The 18,116-nt window shown below is 38.4% G+C and overlaps 1 protein-coding gene across 5 annotated transcripts in view; it reads left to right on the top strand.

Annotated features, from left to right (window-relative positions):
- The first annotated feature begins 218 nt into the window (after positions 1-218).
- LOC139164536 (dimethylaniline monooxygenase [N-oxide-forming] 2-like) overlaps positions 219-18,116 on the top strand; it is a 57,631-nt gene continuing 39,733 nt past the window's right edge. The window contains exons 1-6 of one of the 5 annotated variants that reach the window (XM_070746806.1): positions 219-252; positions 8,151-8,219; positions 9,476-9,612; positions 13,312-13,500; positions 16,468-16,568; positions 17,765-17,927. In XM_070746806.1, coding sequence (XP_070602907.1) covers positions 16,485-16,568; positions 17,765-17,927 — 247 coding nt within the window. In that variant the 5' untranslated portion in view covers positions 219-252; positions 8,151-8,219; positions 9,476-9,612; positions 13,312-13,500; positions 16,468-16,484. The other 4 variants (XM_070746802.1, XM_070746804.1, XM_070746805.1 and 1 more) reach the window with 4 other exon arrangements.

Below are 18,116 nucleotides of genomic sequence, written 5' to 3'. Positions count from 1 at the left end.
GGAATACCAGAGGAGAAGCCATAGGACTGCAAACATCAGAGAATCTTATAGATTTGGACTGGAGAATATTTGGACATTGGATTTTGCTTGAATTTTAAAAAAGGGAGGGACTTAAAAGACAGTAGATATATTGAGTGAAGAAGAGATTAAAAGACTGATTGGAGGTAGGACAAGTACTAACAGGACTGATTAATGATTAAGCAAATTCTTACTGAAACTGGGACAGAACTGGGACAGGCAGAGCTTTGATAAGTACTAAATTTTCCTCTTTCCTTGTACTATTGTTAATTAATACTTTATTAGTATATTTTGATTGTTGTTATAAATATATATTTCTTTGAAAATTTTTATAATTGTATGTTTAAATAATAATAGTTAAAGTTAAAAACTGTCAGAACATATTTTATAAATTATAATATAAGTAATTGTTAGAGTGATAGCGATACATGAAAAATTGTGTAAAACATAAAAATGGCTAACTCAAATGTGATGACTTATGGAAAAAATATCTTAAATCCATTTATATCTTTACCTGTAGAAAAACTGAAAGAGACAATAACAAAAGTTTAAAAAGAATAACTTAGCAGTGAATATGCAAACTATGCAAGTAATATTGCAGAGTATCCAATATACCATTGATACAATGCAAGAATCCATAAGCAAAACACAGGAAACCATTGCTAATAATCATGAAGAAACAAAACTACACTATGTAGAAATTAAGACAGAGATGGGAGAGATAAAAGAAGAGATAAAAATATTAACAAAACAAGGAGAAAGGTAGAAAAAAACTTCCTCCATTACATTTCAACTTCACAGAATCTGAGGGTGGAGCTGTTAGTTGAGAGTTGGGAGTCTGAATGAGAGATCAAGGAGAAAGACAGAAAAAATTTCCTCGATTACATTTTAACTTCACAGAAGCTGGGGATGGAGGTGCTGGCTGAGAGCTGGGAGTCAGAGTGAGAGAACAAGGAAAAAGCCAGAAAAATATGTATTTGTTTATTTATTTGTTTGTTTGTTTGTTTGTTTGTTTCTTTATTTCTTTATTTCTTTATTTGTTTGTTTATTTGTTTATTTATTTATTTGGAGTTGGAAGGGACCTTGTAGGTCACCTGGTCCAACCCTCTGCTCAGGCAGGAGTCCCTATACCATTTCAGACAAATGGCAGTCCAATTTCCCCTTGAATGTTTCAAGTTTTGGAGTTGGGAGACTGCGTGTGAGAACCAGGAGAAGGTAGAAAAAAACTTCCTCCATTACACTTTAATTTTACATAAGCCAGGGTTGGAGCTGCTGACTGAGAGTTGGGAGTCAGAGTGAGAGAACAAGGGAGAAAGGTAGTGGCCCACACATCTGATGGTGTGCCTATCTGATAACTATAAACCAAAAATAGTAATAATACATTCAACATTAATGCACTTGAGATTGTGATTTTATTTTATTTCAAAATGACTGGTTTAATTCAATACTTGTTTTACAGATGTGTTTCGAAGTACTTTTTTCAAATTTGGATACTGTCCTCTTTGTAAATGAATTACTAGTCTACATATACATATTAGAATCTAGAATCTCTAATTTGTGCTCTCCAAACAGAAATTAGATGCCTAATCCAGCCATTCCATTCTATTGAGCTGCCATGTATCAGCTCCCTGTACCACAAAGATCCTGCAGAAGAAGGACAGTACAGGGGTACCTCTACTTACGAAGTTAATTCGTTCCGTGACCAGGTTCTTAAGTAGAAATGTTTGTAAGAAGAAGCTTTCCCATAAGAATCAATGTAAAAGCAAATCATGTGTGTGATTGGGGAGGGTGGAGGCCTTGTTTCTTCCCAGGAGATTCCTAGAGAAGCCCCATGGAGGCTTCTCCCTGCCTTCTCCGGTTACAGTTTTGGAGGCTTGGGTTTGTAAGTGGAAAATGGGTCTTGAGAAGAGGAAAAAAAATCTTGAACACCCAGTTCTTATCTAGAAAAGTTCATAAGTAGAGGCATTCTTAGGTAGAGGTACCACTGTATGGTCAACTGTGGAATCTGGCAGGGTGAACCATAAACACAAAGTTTTTGCTGTGTCCTAGCATAACAGATATAAATGCCTTTGCTGATCTTAATAGAGACATTAAAGCAACAGGTCCAAGTAGTTGTGATAATGATAATTCAAATAAGCAAAGGATAGTGGTCCGAGATGAAGAACGTACTTTGGAAAGGGGTACCTGAATCAGGTACTACATTGAAAAACAAAAAGGACAAGTATAAAAAGTGGAAAGATGGGGAAATAACTAAGGCAGAATATCAGCAAATAGCCCGAGCCTGTAAAGAGGAAGTGAGGAAAGCTAAGGCTCACAATGAAGAAAAGTTTGTGACAAAGGTAAAAAGTAACAAAAAAGCTTTTAAAAAGAAGAAATAACTCAAGGAAACAATCAGTCCATTGCAGGGAGAAAGTGGCAAGAAAGTGACAAGCAACAGGGAGAAAGCAGAGCTACTTAACATGTTTTTTGCATCTGTCTTTACACAAAGGGAAAAAAACAGTCCAGCCTATGAAAAGCAGCACCACAAAAAACAGATTAGGAACACAACTTAAAATAGTAAGAAAATGGTAAGTGAACACCTGTCTAGATGAGTTTAAATCACTAGGACTGGATGGATTACACCTCAATGTTTTGAAGGAACTGGCAGGCAAGATCTCAGAACCATTGAATTTTATCTTTCAAAGATCCTGGAGCCTCAGGGAGGACTGAAAAAGAGCTGATGTAGTTCCCATCTTCCAAAAAGGGGGAAAATAGATCCAGGAAACTACAGACCCATCAGCCTGACCTCAATATCAGGGAAGATTCTGGAAAAGATAATCAAGCAATGAATCAATAAACACCTAGAAGCAAACCAAGCAATAACCAAAAGCCAAATGGCTTTGTCAAAAACAGATCATGCCAGTCTAAATTTATTGTATTCTTTGATGAAGTGAGAAAATTAGTGGACTAGAGGAATGCTGTTGATATAATTTACTTGGTAAGGTATTTGATAAAGTAGATCATAACCTACTAGATAAAATAGAAAAATGTGGGCTAGACAGCAACACCACCAGATGGATTCAAAACTGTCTGACCAACCACCCTTAATGTATAGTACTCAATGGAACGGCATCTACATAGGGGACCAGGGGAATGCTGTCAATGTGATTTATTTGGACTTCAGTAAGGCTTTTGACAAAGTAGACCATAATCTACTACTAAACAAAAAAGGAAAATGTGGGATAGATAGCAACACCACCAGATAGATTCAAAACTGGCTAACTAACCACACTCAATGTGTAGTGCTCAATGAAGCTTTATCTACATGGAGTATGCAGTGGAGTACCCAAAGGTTCTGTTTTAGGCCCAGTACTCTTGAACATCTTCATCAATGACTTGGACAAGGGCGTAGATGGTGAACTTATCAAATTTGCAGATGATACCAAATTGGCAGGAATAGCCAACTCTCCAGAAGATAGACTCAAGACACAGAAGGATCTTGACAGACTTGAACATTGGGTTCTATCCAACAACATGAAATTCAGCGATGAAAAAAGTAAGGTTCTAGGCAAGAAAAACAAAATGCACAGTTACAATATATGTGGTAGTAGTAACTGTGAGAGGGATCTTGCAGTCCTGGTGGACAACCATTTAAATATGAGTCAGCAGTGTGCAGCAGCTTCCAAAAAGGCAACACAGTTCTAGGCTGCATTAAGAGAGGAATGGAATCAAGATCACATGAAGTGTTCATACTACTTTATAATGCCTTGGTAAGGCCACACTTGGAATACTGCATTCAGTTTTGTTGCCACAATGTAAAAAAGGATGCCAAGACTCTAGAAAGAGTGCAAAGAAGAGCAACAAAGGTGATTAGGGGATGGGAAGCTAAAACATATGAAGAATGGTTGCAGGAACTGGGCATGTCTAGTTTAATGAAAAGAAGGACTAGAGGAGAAATGATAGCAGTATTCTAATATCTTAGGGGTTGCCACAAAGAAGAGGGAGTCAAACTATTCTCCAAAGCAACTGAGAGTAGAAAAAGAAGCAATGGGTGGAAATTAAACAAGGAGAGAAGCAACTTAGAATTAAGGAGAAATTTCCTGACAGTTAGAACAATTAATAAGTGGAACAGCTTGCCTCCAGAAGTTGTGAATGCTCCAACACTGGAAGTTTTTAAGATGTTGGATAATGATTTGTCTGAAGTGGTGTAGGATTTCCTGCCTAAGCAAAGGGGTTAGACTAAAAAACCACCAACATCACTTCCGACGTTGTTTATTTATTTATTTATTTATTTATTTTTATTTATTAATAGAGTTGAAAGGGACCGTTAGGTCATCGAGTCCAACCCCCTGCCTGAGCAGGAAACCCTACAGCACCCCAGCCAAATGGAAGTCCAATCTCCTCTTGAAGGTGTCCAGAGTTGGGGAGTTCACCACCTCCCCTGGCAGGCAGTTCCATTGGTTGATCGCTCTGACCATCAGGAAGTTCTTCCTTATTTCCAGGTTGAATCTCTCCTTGGTCAGCTTCCAACCATTGTTCCTCGTCCGGCCCTCTGGTGCCCTGGGGAATAAAGAGACCCCCTCCTCACCGTGGCAACCCCTCAAGTATCTGTAAACTGCTATCATGTCCCCTCTAGACCTTCTTTTTTCTAGGCTGTCCATGCCCAGTTCTCTCAATCTCTCTTCATAAGTCTTGGTTTCGAGTCCCCTAATCATTTTGGTTGCTCTTTTTTGCACCTTCTCCAGAGTTTCGATGTCTTTTTTGTAGTGAGGTGACCAGAATTGGATGCAGTACTCCAGGTGGGGTCTGACCAGGGCATAGTAGAGTGGTATTAGTACTTCCCTGGTCTTGGAGCGTATTCCTCTGTTGATGCAGCTTAGGATTGAGTTGGCTTTTTTGGCTGCTGCTGCACATTGCTGACTCATGTTTAGTTGATTGTCCACCAAGACTCCAAGATCTCTTTCGCAGTCACTACTGCTGAGTGGGGTATCTCCCAGGCTGCATGTATGTCTAGGGTTCTTTTTGCCGAGGTGGAGGACTCTGCATTTGTCGGTGTTGAACCTCATTTTGTTGGTATGGGCCCACTGTGATAGTCTGTCTAGGTCTTCTTGTACTCTGAGCCTGTCCTCAAGGGTGTTGGCTACCCCCGCCAGCTTGGTGTCATCTGCAAATTTTATTAGTTCCCCTTTTATTCCCTCGTCCAGGTCATTGATGAAGATGTTAAAGAGTACAGGACCCAGGACAGAGCCCTGTGGTACTCCACTTGTTGTTGTTGTTGTTGTTGTTGTTGTTGTTGTTGTTGTTGTTATTATTATTATTATTATTATTATTATTATTATGTTAGTAGTTTTGAAGTGTGCAATTAACCCTGTGAGATGGGGTTGAGAGAGAATGAATGGCACCAAATCAACCAAGAGCTTTCTGTGGCCAAGAATAGACAAGAACTTGAGTCTTCTCAATGCCCCTCCAAAGGCTTATCTACCCTTTCCTACTTCTCCATGTCTTATGTCCCATTTCTCAGTCCATGTATCTGTTAGAAATTATTTCTCTGGTGGGGCTGGGCAAATGAGGGTTTGGGGAAAACATGCTGTTCCTTGTGGTTTGTTCTTCTTGCACAATCCCTGCTCTCTATGACCACTTGAGCTACAAAGGAAAAGCATTTGCCAGGCAAAAGGATGATTAATGAATTGCTGAACGAAACACAAGAAGAGGGAGTCCAAAAAGCTGCCAAGAGGATTGAAAAGAAGAAGAAATGCTTGTTGACTGCTGAAAACTCTTCAAGAGGCCCAACACTGTTACAGTACTGGAGAGCTAGCAAGGGCTCTGTCCAACTGAACAAATGTCACTTCTTGATCCCATAGAAAGAAGTCAGGATTGATGGTGAAGAGTGCAGAATATTGGCTGATTTTGTGGCACTTTACAATTTGTTTAGCTGAAAAGGGCACGGTGGCTCTGCATGCTCCTTGTATGTACCTTTAAGTTTTGACTCCAGGTGACTGCCTGGACAAGTCTCTGCAGTATTCTTGGCAGATTTTTAGAAGAAGATTGCCTTTTTCTAAGGGCTGAGGGGGCCTGGCCCACAATCATACAAATGGCTTCTTGTCAAAGGCAGGAATACTTTCACGATCTGATTTGAAATTTAAAATTAGAGTTGAATATGGAGGACATGATTGAATAAAAGAAGAAAAAAGATACATAAAATCTAATTAGAACAATCCTATTAAATTGGGAAGCTGCCTTATTGAGCCAGTTTGTTCCCTAAAGCCCTGGTGGTACATTGGTTAAAATGTAGTATTGCAGGAAACCTCTGCTCACTGCCAGGAGTTCGATCCTGACTGGCTCAAGATTGATTCATTTTCTGCGGTCAATAAAATAAAATAAATAAAATTAAAGATCCAGGTTGTTGGGGGCAATATGCAAATAATGTTTCTACATTGTAAACCGCCCAGAGAGTGTTGAGCCAAAAATCTGTTAGATCATTGGTAAAAGATTCCGTAATAGAGAAGGGTATGAATAGGCATTACATAATGGTGGCTTTGCTTCTAGATAGAATTTGCTTAACCTGAATGTCCAGTATAAAACTGCTCTAGGGGTTTTCTTCCGTAATATAATAACTGTCCTTCTGGGTTGAAAAAGTTTGAACTATTGTCTCGGGGAAAGAAAACAGAATTTTCTCACCCACTTGTTTTAGCTGCTGCTTTATAAACAGATTTATTCTAATATTTTTGGCTATTCAATGGTTCATGGGAGAAAATTGTTAAATAAGCAAGAAGATTATTTGAAGGAAACCAGGCAGGCAGAATGCAACATCTGGGAGTATGGCATCTAGGGATTTAAAGGTGATAAGTTCTTTATGTTCAAGTTCCCAAAAAAAATTTTTCTGGCAAGCCCATCTCCCTCTCCTGTCTTCTATCTATATAATATTTTTGTTCTTCTTGGCATTGGTTTTTTATGTGATGGGTAGTTACAAAAGAATGGATCTACAGATTCATATTGCTTTCATGAACACTGCATCAAATACCCTAATATTTTCCTAAAATAAGAACTTGCAAAGCTGGGATGAAGAAATCTATAATCAGCATTGAAATTTATTCAGTGAATGGATTGTTTCCAGAACAAAAATTTGGTAAAAAGATTTTGCATGTTTTCAGTTAGATCATGTAAGTTCAAGGAGGCTCTATTAAATGTTTATCCTAAACCTTGTTTCCCTTGGGATATTGAACGTTGTTCAAATCTCATTTCCTGTTGGAATCAACTTTATCAAATATTATCCTAAATATTTTTCCATCCCCTCACTATGTTTCACTCTTTGCCCAAGTTTGTTGGGAAAGGAACACTACAAAGGCTTTGATGGCAAATCACATTGGAGATATTACAACCTTAAATTCCATGAAAACTTTCAGAAGAGAGAGAGAAGGAAAGAACAAAAAGCAAGCTGTAAATGGGTAAATGGGAAGATAAAACACATAAACACCAACCCCCACCCCACCCCAAATTTGCAAAATTATCCTTTCAGCTTGGAATTCTTTTAAGCAGAAGGTAAATGGCCATTTAGAAGGAAGACTGTAATAGGAATTGAACTCATAGTGCTCTGGTCTATGAAAAAAGATTTTTAGCAAGTATTTTCTCCCTTCTCCATTTCTGCACCAACCAAAAGTACCACCTCTAAACAATTTCAAAAGTTTAATGTCCTATTTTCACATTTTATTTCATCATTTATTATTAAATATTTCCTGAGTATTTAAAAAAAACACCCCAAATGTTAGATACTTATTGCTTCTTCATTCCAGAAAGCATTTCAACTTTGATTCCTGGTTAAATTTGCATTTTTGAAAAATCTCCCTCCCAGAACACATACGGTGCATTTTATATGACAACTAAACTCTATTTTCTCCAATTATCATTTAATTAGTGCAATGTTTCAATGAAAAAGACAGAGTAGAAGGGATCTGGCTAAGTTCATAGCTGTCTGGGTCTTTGCCAATGGAATAGAAAACCACGTGAGTTTTTGCTTGTTCATTTAAAGTTCCCTGCACTTGGCTTGTCAGTGTCAATTTCCCTCCAGATACTAAAGAGACAATTAGCTTATTTTAGAAGACAGACACCAGATAAGAACTGTGCCTTCTCTACTATACTTTTTCTCTTCAAAGCAGCTCGTCCTGATCAAAAGAAAACAAGTCTAGAAGGAGAGGCCAACAATTTCTGTTTCATGGAAATGGCAGGCAAGTGCAAGAAACAGTAAAATTTTGTTTCTTACTTACAGATGCATGCACACTACTGGGTGAATTGAAAGCTTCCCAAGATCCTGGTGTCTCTGTATTCAATTAAAAACAGACATGGTGGATCCCAAATTTCCAAAGTTATGGTTTATTTAACTCAATTTCTTTCTTTCTTTCTTTCTTTCTTTCTTTCTTTCTTTCTTCCTTCCTTCCTTTCTTTCTTTCTTTTTGTCCTGAATGCATAGTTGTTGACTGTGTTATATGGTGATAACACTAATTCATATGAATTAGTGGCAGCCTGAAAACAAATATTGCAAAGATTGACAAGTTGATATAACAATAATGCATGGATAGCAAAATCTGATATTTAATCTTAACCAAAAGTAGTATATGTAAGATATTAGCTGTAGAACTCTATCTTGCAGACTATTTTATTGAATATTTCTGTATGCTTTTCCTCTTTCTTCCCTATCTACCTAGTTTTGAACTGGTCAGTTAATATTTAGCATTTCTTAGATAATATTTATTCTTTAATACAAGCACAGGGAGATGAAGTGATTGGATTTTTTTCCCCTCCTATTTGCGAAGTTTTCTTTTTATATAAAACCACAAACCTTCTCAAACTCCAATGCCACTCTTTTAGTATTTGACTCTTTCTCCCTGGTTCTCCAGAAATGGCGAAGAATTTTTAAAGTCTTCTTTTTCTGATTTTCTATTTATCTTAACTCAAGTCAAATTAAAGTTTTCATATCCTGCAGGTTCCTTGACAGGCAATGTATCTGTGTTTTCCAAACCTCTTTCCACTTGACTCTTTGTGATTAGCTAAAGATATCCAGAGTAGGAGGTTCAAATCACATCAATTATCTGCAAGATCTGTTGAAGGAGGGAAGGGATAGAAGTGGAAGAAATTAAATTATCTGGACAAAGGAAAGGGATATGAACTTTTATGAAGCAAAAGTCCATGCTTAAAGCATGGATTCAGTGATTTTTTTTAAAAAAAATCATGTTGTTTCTGACAAAAGCAGACATCTTGCCTTATTGAGGGCTTTCTGAGTGTTAAGAAAAAATATTAATAGAATTTGTTAAATGGAAATTCCCAAGATAGGTTTTATAATTTCTATCCATTATTAATATAACAAATTAGCAAAGATACTATCTTGAGTTAAATAACCTGTATTGGAGGTCTTTAGATGTGAAGGAGGGAATTGAGTAGAGATACCGTGCTCTTGAAGAATTCTCCTGATCATTCTGTATTGTAGGGACCATGTCAAAGAGAGTAGCAGTTGTTGGTTCTGGAGTAACTGGGCTGACATGCATCAAGGCTTGCCTGGAGGAAGGACTTGAACCCACCTGTTTTGAGCAAAGCAATGACATTGGTGGGCTATGGCGATTCACAGTAAGTAGACAGATTTTTAAAAATTGCTTCCTTATAGAAACAAGTATCTCCGGGACCGCCTTCTGCAGCACGTCGACTAAACAATGTCATTTGGCGGGACCCAGGGGAAGAGCCTTCTCTGTGGCGGCCCCGACCCTCTGGAACCAGCTCCCCTTGGAGATTAGAACTGCCCCCACCCTCCTCGCCTTTCGTAAACTTCTTAAAAACCACCTCTGCCATCAGGCATGGGGAAATTGAGACATCTCCCCCGGGCCTATACAGTTTATGCATGGTATGTTTGTGTGTATGTTTGCTTTTAATAATGGGGCGTCATACAAATCTAATAAATAAATAATATGCAGGAAAAGTTTGAAAAAAATGAGTTTTGAAATCCTCTTAGGAATTTTCCTCTTCAAAAGAGAAAGAATCCTACACAGAGTATTCCTCTAAATCTGACAGCAATTCTGGCGGCTAGGAAAAATGTAGTTGTGCAAAATCTTTTATGAAGTGAATTTTGAGATTAATTTAGCAATTTGTATCTTTTAAACAACATTCTAAGGCCATATGCAGATAAGATGGGTAAAAAAATTAAGGTGGCCATAACTGCATGATTGACCTTGTTTAAGTGGATTAGATGTATGATGCATGTAAAAAAGTGTAAAGTCCTCTCTTATCAAGATAACATTCATCAACAATTGATCCTAAGAGCCAATCAGGCATGATGTTAACTGTGCATAAACAATTAAATTTTTGGCAAAAAAGAGAGACAGAGAGTGCAATTGAATGCTGTGCATAATTCTAGTTTGGCTGTGGGCCAAACTTCAATGCAGTAGAATTGAACTAATGATATTTTGTGCATTGCATGAAAAAACCTAAATGAACCTTACAGCCCCCCTCCCCCTGATGAACTGCATACTAGTAGTACTTTCATTTCATTGCAGTAATAGTTTGATTATGTAGCATTAAGCCATAATTTACCCTTAGTCAACCACATAGATATATCTGTTCCATGATGTATCTATGTATACATCTGTCCCAGATCAATAATCTGATCTTTCAGCTCTTCACCATCACATAGTGAAACTTGCTTAAAAATTCTCAGTAAATATTCCCTCACTAGGCAAATCTGTCTGGAGACCTATAGCATAAAAATATTGTCTCAGAATAAGATAATAAGAAAATAAGATTCGGTGTTACTAAAGATTTAATGCATCTTTTTCCACATTGCAACTCAGTTAATGTCCTAGTGCTTAATAAATATCACCTATTATTACTGACAATTACCATTGAAATATTCTAGCTTCTCATCCAGAATTGAATATATGACTAGTCTGTGAGTTACTTGCTGCCTAGTATGCTTTTTTTTTTAACCCTGCTGTTCTGTTCGGGTCGTATGTGACCCGAAGCCAAGTTTGAGTCCCTGTAAAAAATTTTCCCTGCATATCTGAAACTTGAAATTTCATGTTGGTTCATCATTTCAGGGGTTCTCTCTATGAGAATTTTTTTTGGGGGGTGGGGGGCTTAGTTTTTGCTGGGCAAAAAAAGTTACAAATCTTATGTTCCTGGGTCACCCTGACCCGGACCGAAATTGAAATCTTCATTTGCAGTGCTTATGTTTGGTCTTTTTGAAAGCTTTTTTCACTTGGAAAGTAGTCTGAACATTTCTGCACACAATGATATGAAAATTGAAATGAAAAAAGTAAATCTTATTGGTTTATTTTGCGGATATAATGCACGCCCCCCCCCGTTTTTGTGAAAATTTTTTCAATTTATGGATAGTTTTGCTTGCAAAGTGCATTCTATTTTACTAAAGTTGGTATGGGATTGGTAGCTTGAACATTTCTGAATATAAGAAAAATATAAAGGAACTGAAAAAAATGATTCTTATTGGTTTTTTAACATCAGAAATAAGGCCTCCCCCCCCCCTTGGCTGCTTGCAACCATTTTCACTTTTTATTTTTTTATGCTCCAAATCCGAAATATTCTTTAAAATCTTAGGCATTCATTTACTCAATTTAACAATGCTGACCATCAAAAAAATATTTGTGGGGGTGGGGGAAAATTTTTTTTTCTGGGCAAAAAAAAAGTCACACTTAGTCTGTTCGGGTCATATAGACCCGGACCAAAATGATTTTTTTTAGGCACTTGAATTTGGTCTTTTTGAAAACCTTTTCAACTGGAAAACTAGTTTGAACATTTATGAACATAATGATATGAAAATTGAACTGGAAAAATTGAGACTTATATTTTTATTTTGATCAAAAAGCCCCTCCCCCCATCCTTTTTTAATTTCGTGTCAATTTCTATTTTTTAAGGCTACAAATCCCTAAGGAATTTTCCCCCAAAAGGTTTGATATACTAAATTGAACATTTCTGAATATAAGAAAAATATAAATGAACTGAAAAAAATGGTTCTTATTGGTTTATTTTTGCCACAAAAGGGCCACCCCCCCCTCGGCCTTGCTGTGTGCCATTATTGTCACTGTTTATACATATTTGTCTAGAAATATTTGGAATATCCTTTTGAAAATCAACCACATTGTAGCCAGAGAACTAATTTTATGAAACAAATCCATTTTACTAAAAAAAAGTATGTAAGTTTGAAATTAACAGCATAATTTTTATATAAATTGAAATAATTGAGGCATACTTTATGTGCAAAATAAGCCAATATGCATCAATTTTTCCAGTTCAATTTTCATATCATTATGTTCAGAAATGTTCAAGCTACCAATCCCACACCAACTTTAGTAAAATAGAATGTATTTTGCTAGCAAAACTATCCATAAAGTGAAGACTATTTAAAAAAAACGGGGGGGGGCGTGCATTTCATCAACAAAATAAACCAATATGCATCAATTTTTCCAGTTCAATTTTCATATCATTATGTTCAGAAATGTTCAAGCTACCAATCCCATACCAACTTTAGTAAAATAGAATGCATTTTGCAAGCAAAACTATCCATAAATTGAAAAAAATTTCACAAAAACAGGGGGGGCGTGCATTATATCCGCAAAATAAACCAATAAGATTTACTTTTTTCATTTCAATTTTCATATCATTGTGTGCAGAAATGTTCAGACTACTTTCCAAGTGAAGAAAGCTTTCAAAAAGACCAAACATAAGCACTGCAAATGAAGAGTTTTCGGTCCGGGTCAGGGTGACCCGGGAACATAAGATTTGTTACTTTTCTTAAACAGAACAGCAGGGTTAAACCATTTTCTCTGATGGCTAAGAGAACTATGAGTAATGGTCCATATTGTTTCTAAAACAACATACTATACTTATAGTTAAATGGCTTTCCATCTGAAGGAAAAAATATTCTCTTATGTAGTGTGTGTTCTCCATACATCAGATTTTCAATTTCTGAATAACAACAACAACAACAACAACAACAATAATAATAATAATAATGTTGTTGTTGTTATCATAGTTAAATGAAACAAAGCTCAGATTCTTGCAATTTTGATGATAAAGAATAGATTTAGACTGATTTTGTTCTAAGTTCATTTTTTTATAGGAAGAATGCAGATAAATCTGAGCAATCAACTCAAGTCAAAATTTAGGCTTGCAATCAATATTTGTTTGGAATGCAGAATGAAGCCTGGCTCTTGTTTATTGCCAAGAATTGAGATACTAAAGAACCAGTATTACAGGTCTTACATGGTGGCTTTTTCCTGTAGAGAATTTTAAAGAAAAAGTTATTTTTATATCCTTTAGGAAACTGTAGAGGAGAGAAAAGCAAGTATCTACAGGTCACTCACCAGTAATTCCTCCAAAGAGATGAGCTGCTTCAGTGATTTTCCAATGCCGGATAAATTTCCAAACTTTCTGCACAATACTAAGTTCCTGGAATATTTGCAATTGTATGCAAAACATTTTGATCTACTCAAATATATCAGATTTGAGGTGAGTAGAACTGAATTCCCAAGTGGCCATATGGATGCATAATACAAGCACTGCTTAAATCAGTGTATTTCCAAACTTGACAACTCTAAGATGTGTGAATTTCAACTACCAGAATTTTCCAGCCAGAATTTGAAAAACACTGATTTAAATAAAAGAAAATGGAAATCATCTCTATAATAGCAGTAAGCATAATGTATATATCAGAGGACTTACACAACATGTGCATTGTACACTGATTTACATTGACATGTACAGTGATCCCTCGATTAGCACGGTCTCGATTAGTGCGAAACGCTACAACACGGTTTTTCAAAAAATATTAATTAAAAAATACTCCACGGTTTTTTTTGCTATACCACGGTTTTTCCCACCCGATGACGTCATACGTCATCACCAAGAGTCACTTCTCTGTCTCTTTCTCTTTCTTTCCTGTCATTCTCTGCTTCAATCATTTTCTCATTTCTCTTTTTTTCTCCCCTTTTTTCTATCATTTCTCTCTCTCTTTCTTCCTCTCTCACACTCTCTTCCTCCCTCTCTCATCTCTTTCTTTCCTTCTCTCTCTTTCCTTCTCTCTCCCCCCCTCCACTTGCCCACGAGAAGAAAAAAAGCAACCTCTGCCGGGCAGCTCCCCTTGTGCCCCCGCTTTGTGCCTGCCTCTTGTCCCTCTCTTTTGGGGATTTTTTTTTCTTTTCTGTCTGAGTGCGTCTGTGTGAGCGCGAGAGAGGGAGTGCGTGTATGTGTGTGTGTGTCTGTTGCGGCTTGGGCTGGTCGGCCTCGGAGGCGGGAGAAGGCGAAGAGGTAGCAAGCGGGGAACCCGGCGGGGTGGATGGCGGCGGCGGCGTGTGTGTGTGTGGTGGCCGCCTTCAGCTTGGGTTCGCCGCCAGCGTGCTCGAAGGACGCGCCGCCGCCCGCCTTGGAGCCCTCGAAAGCCTCGTCGTCTTCTGTGCTCTGCTCACTGCTGCTCTCCAAGCGGGGCGCAGCGGCTGGGAGCGCGCGCCTTTTCTCCCCTGCGTGGATCCTGGCTAGCCGTCGCGTCTCTCTTGAAGATGGGGAGCCTGGCGAGGCGCTGTTTTCCCCCACCGAGGAGAATCGGGATAAACTCTTTTGATTGGGAACCAACCGGCCCGGTGCTCTTTTGGCTCTCTTGGGGTTTCCCCTTTGCCTGGGCAGCAGGAAGACCCAAGGAAGGTTCCTTTGGCCGCCCAACAGCTGATCTGCTCCGCAGCGCGGCAGCAGCGAGGAGCCGAAGATGGGGTTTCCCCTTTGCCTGGGCAACGGGGAAACTCCATCTTCGGCTCCTCGCTGCTTCCGCGCTGTGGAGCAGATCAGCTGTTGGGCGGCCAAAGGAACCTTCCCTGGGTCTTCCCCGCTGCCCACACGCAAACTCCACCATCTGCGCATGTGCGGCCATGGAAAAAAAAGGGCGCGCATGCGCAGATGGTGTTTTTACTTCCGCACCACTATAACACGGAAAATCGATTAGCGCGGGAGGTCTTGGAACGTAACCCCCGCACTAATTGAGGGATCACTGTATATCAATTTACCAGTTTAAATAAATCAAGGCAACCCTAAATAGAAAGAAATACTCTATTAACCAGATAAAACATAACTGAGAAAATAATCATTTTTTTATACAGAGGAGCAGTTAATGAAATAATCAGAACTGTAAAAGGCATATTTGATGGTACTGTATATTTGTTTCCCATCAACCCCAGACACAGCACTTGAACTCTGTCCTGTTCTGCTTGACGATCTCCATCCTGATTGGTAAACTTCCCAGTCTAGATTGATTCCACTTAAATTAGTTTATCTATCTAATTACTCTAAAGTTGAAGGCGCCAAACTAGAACTCAGGAGTCAGGACACTTTAAATTCTAGTTCCACTTTAAGATTAAAGACTAACCATGTGACTTTGGGCCAGCCACTCTCTCTTGGGTTTGTTTACCTTCTTGAGTTATTTTTTTAAAAAGCAATAAAGATGGGATAAAAATAAATACAGATACAGTAGTCCCTCGCTATACCGCGCTTCACCTACTGCGGCTTCACTTTATCGCGGGTTTCTGAGGAAGCCGATCGGCAGATTTAAACAGCCCGCCGAACTTGATCGGCAGTTTTTTTTAAAAAAAATATCTAAAATTGTAAATACTGTATTTAAATACTGTATCTAAAATAAATACTGTGTGGGAAGGGTTTATAAACACTTAAAACAATGAAAACTTACCAAACAATTACAATATAAATACTTAAATAAGTACTATCAGTCGATAAATTCCCCATCGCGGATTTCACCTATCGTGGCCAGGTCTGGAACGTAACACCAGCGATAGGTGAGGGACTACTGTAGTTCTACGCTTATGACTGTAATGGAGACTGCCCATGAAAGTTGCAAGTTGCAACAGTCATTAAGAGAAATGTCAAGCCTAATACCCTCCCATCCCTGCTCTCCCCAATGAATCATTAAACGAATGTACAGGTTGTTAGGTGGAGAACTGGGTGTATCAGGAGTGGGGCCGACCCTTGGAGGTCTAGCGCAGACTGACACCCACCTGCTCCAGGCCTCTCCCACCCTCAAGAGACTTGATGCTCCTGTCCCTTGGGATACTGCCAGGCTGAATCCTGCTAGCAAGCTGGATTCAGCCATGCAATGGAGCCTAAAGGAGCTATCAACGCAGGTAGGAAAGTTATAGCTTGCATGATGTAGCCAACAGCTGCCCATCCAGTCACCTGAGGGACCACTCACTTCTAGGGCCAAGCAGCATCCAACTTACCTTTGGAGCCTGGGCCAGGTGAGGTGAGATGAGGCTTTTGTTGCAGATGCCGCCAGCATTTTGCCAACCTTATGCTAATCTTCTAGCAAGAATCTGTGGGAGGCTCTGTTTTTTAAGGAGGTTCCCTTTGTGGAGGCTCTATTATTTTTAAAAAGGTCCTGTGAGTTTGCCCCCTAATGTCTCAATAATTTTTTCACAGTGCCCCTCACTTCCAAAATGTGCACTGATGCAACACTCAAAAGTCTCTGCTTCATCCAGTCCACAGGAAGAACGATTGGTGTACCATATTTATTCCTCATGGCAAGTGAAATTCGTTGAGAGATAAAACAAAGCTAGGGGAGTTCACCTTAATAGTATAGAATATAATTTTTTATTGGCCAAGTGTGATTGGGTGCACAAGAAATTTGTCTTGGTGCATATGCTTTCAGTGTACGTTAAAAAAAGTACTTTAGTCAAGAATCATATGGTACAACACTTAATGGTCCGGGTACAACTAAGTAATCAAATCATATTAGGAACCAGTGCATATAAATCATAAGGATACAAGCAACAAAGTTACAGCCATACAGTCATTAGTGGGAGGAGATGGGTGATGGGGATGATGAGAAGATTAATAGTAGTGCAGACTTAGTAAATAATTTAACAGTGGTGAGGGAATTACTTGTTTAGCAGAGTGATGGCATTCGGGGGAAACTGTTCTTGTGTATAGTTGTTCTGGTGTGCAGTGCTCTATAGCATCATTTTGAGGGTAGGAGTTAAAACAGCTTGTGTCCAGGATATGAAGTGTCTGTAAATATTTTCACTGCCCTCTTTTTGACTCATGCAGTATACAGGTCCTCAATGGAAGGCAGATTGGTAGCAATTGTTTTTTCTGCAGTTCTGATTATTCTCTGAAGTCTGTGTCTGTCTTGTTGGGTTGCAGAACCAAACCAGCCAGTTATAGAGGTGCAGATTATAGACTAAATAATTCCTCTGTAGAACTGTATCAGCATCTTGGGCAATTTGAGCTTTCTAAGTAGGCAGAGAAAGAAAATTCTTTATTGTGTTTTTCAGATGAGGTTTGTTAAGTGTCCATTTTAGATCTTGCGATATGGTAGAACCTAGAAATTTGAAGGTCTCTATTGTTGATACTGTGTAGTCTAGTATTGTAAGAGGTGGAAGTATGGGAGGATTTCTCCTAAAGTCTACCACCATTTCTATGGTTTTGAGTGTGTTCAGTTCCAGATTGTTCCAATTGCACCACAAGGTTAGTTGTTCAACCTCCCGTCTGTATGCGGATTCATCATTGTTTGTTCCACATAATATCTATAAAGACAACTCCAACCCATCAGCCTTGTCATTTCTCCTGGCTGAAGAAATGCATATCAAACATGACAATTGTGTAAATCCCAGATTTGTTCTTTAACTTCATTCAAAAAAAGAAAATGAGACAACTATTTTAGCAGCCAACAATTACTGTGTATAATAACTTTGTCCCTTCTCTTTCTTTATTTTAGTCTTCAGTTGTCCATGTAGAAAAATGTCAAGATTTCTCAACTACTGGCCAATGGAATGTGACTATAGAGAAAGATGGAAAGCAAGAATCCTTCACCTTTGATGCTGTCATGATCTGTACAGGACACCAGATAGAAACCTATATTCCACTAAATTCTTTTCCTGGTATGGCTTGGCTTAACAAAATATCAAAGCTCTGAATTTATATATTGTATAGTACATAGTATGTAGTGTGTAGTATGTTGTATGTTGTATGTCGTACATCGTACATCATATATCATATATCGTATATCGCATATAGCATATAGCATATAGCATATAGCATATAGTATATATGTGGATTTTTGTCGAGTC

This window comes from Erythrolamprus reginae, chromosome 3 (genome assembly GCF_031021105.1).
Source record: "Erythrolamprus reginae isolate rEryReg1 chromosome 3, rEryReg1.hap1, whole genome shotgun sequence".
Taxonomy (NCBI): Eukaryota; Metazoa; Chordata; class Lepidosauria; order Squamata; family Dipsadidae; genus Erythrolamprus; species Erythrolamprus reginae.
Note: the sequence above shows the minus strand (reverse complement) of the source record. Positions and strands in the feature narration are given on the sequence as shown.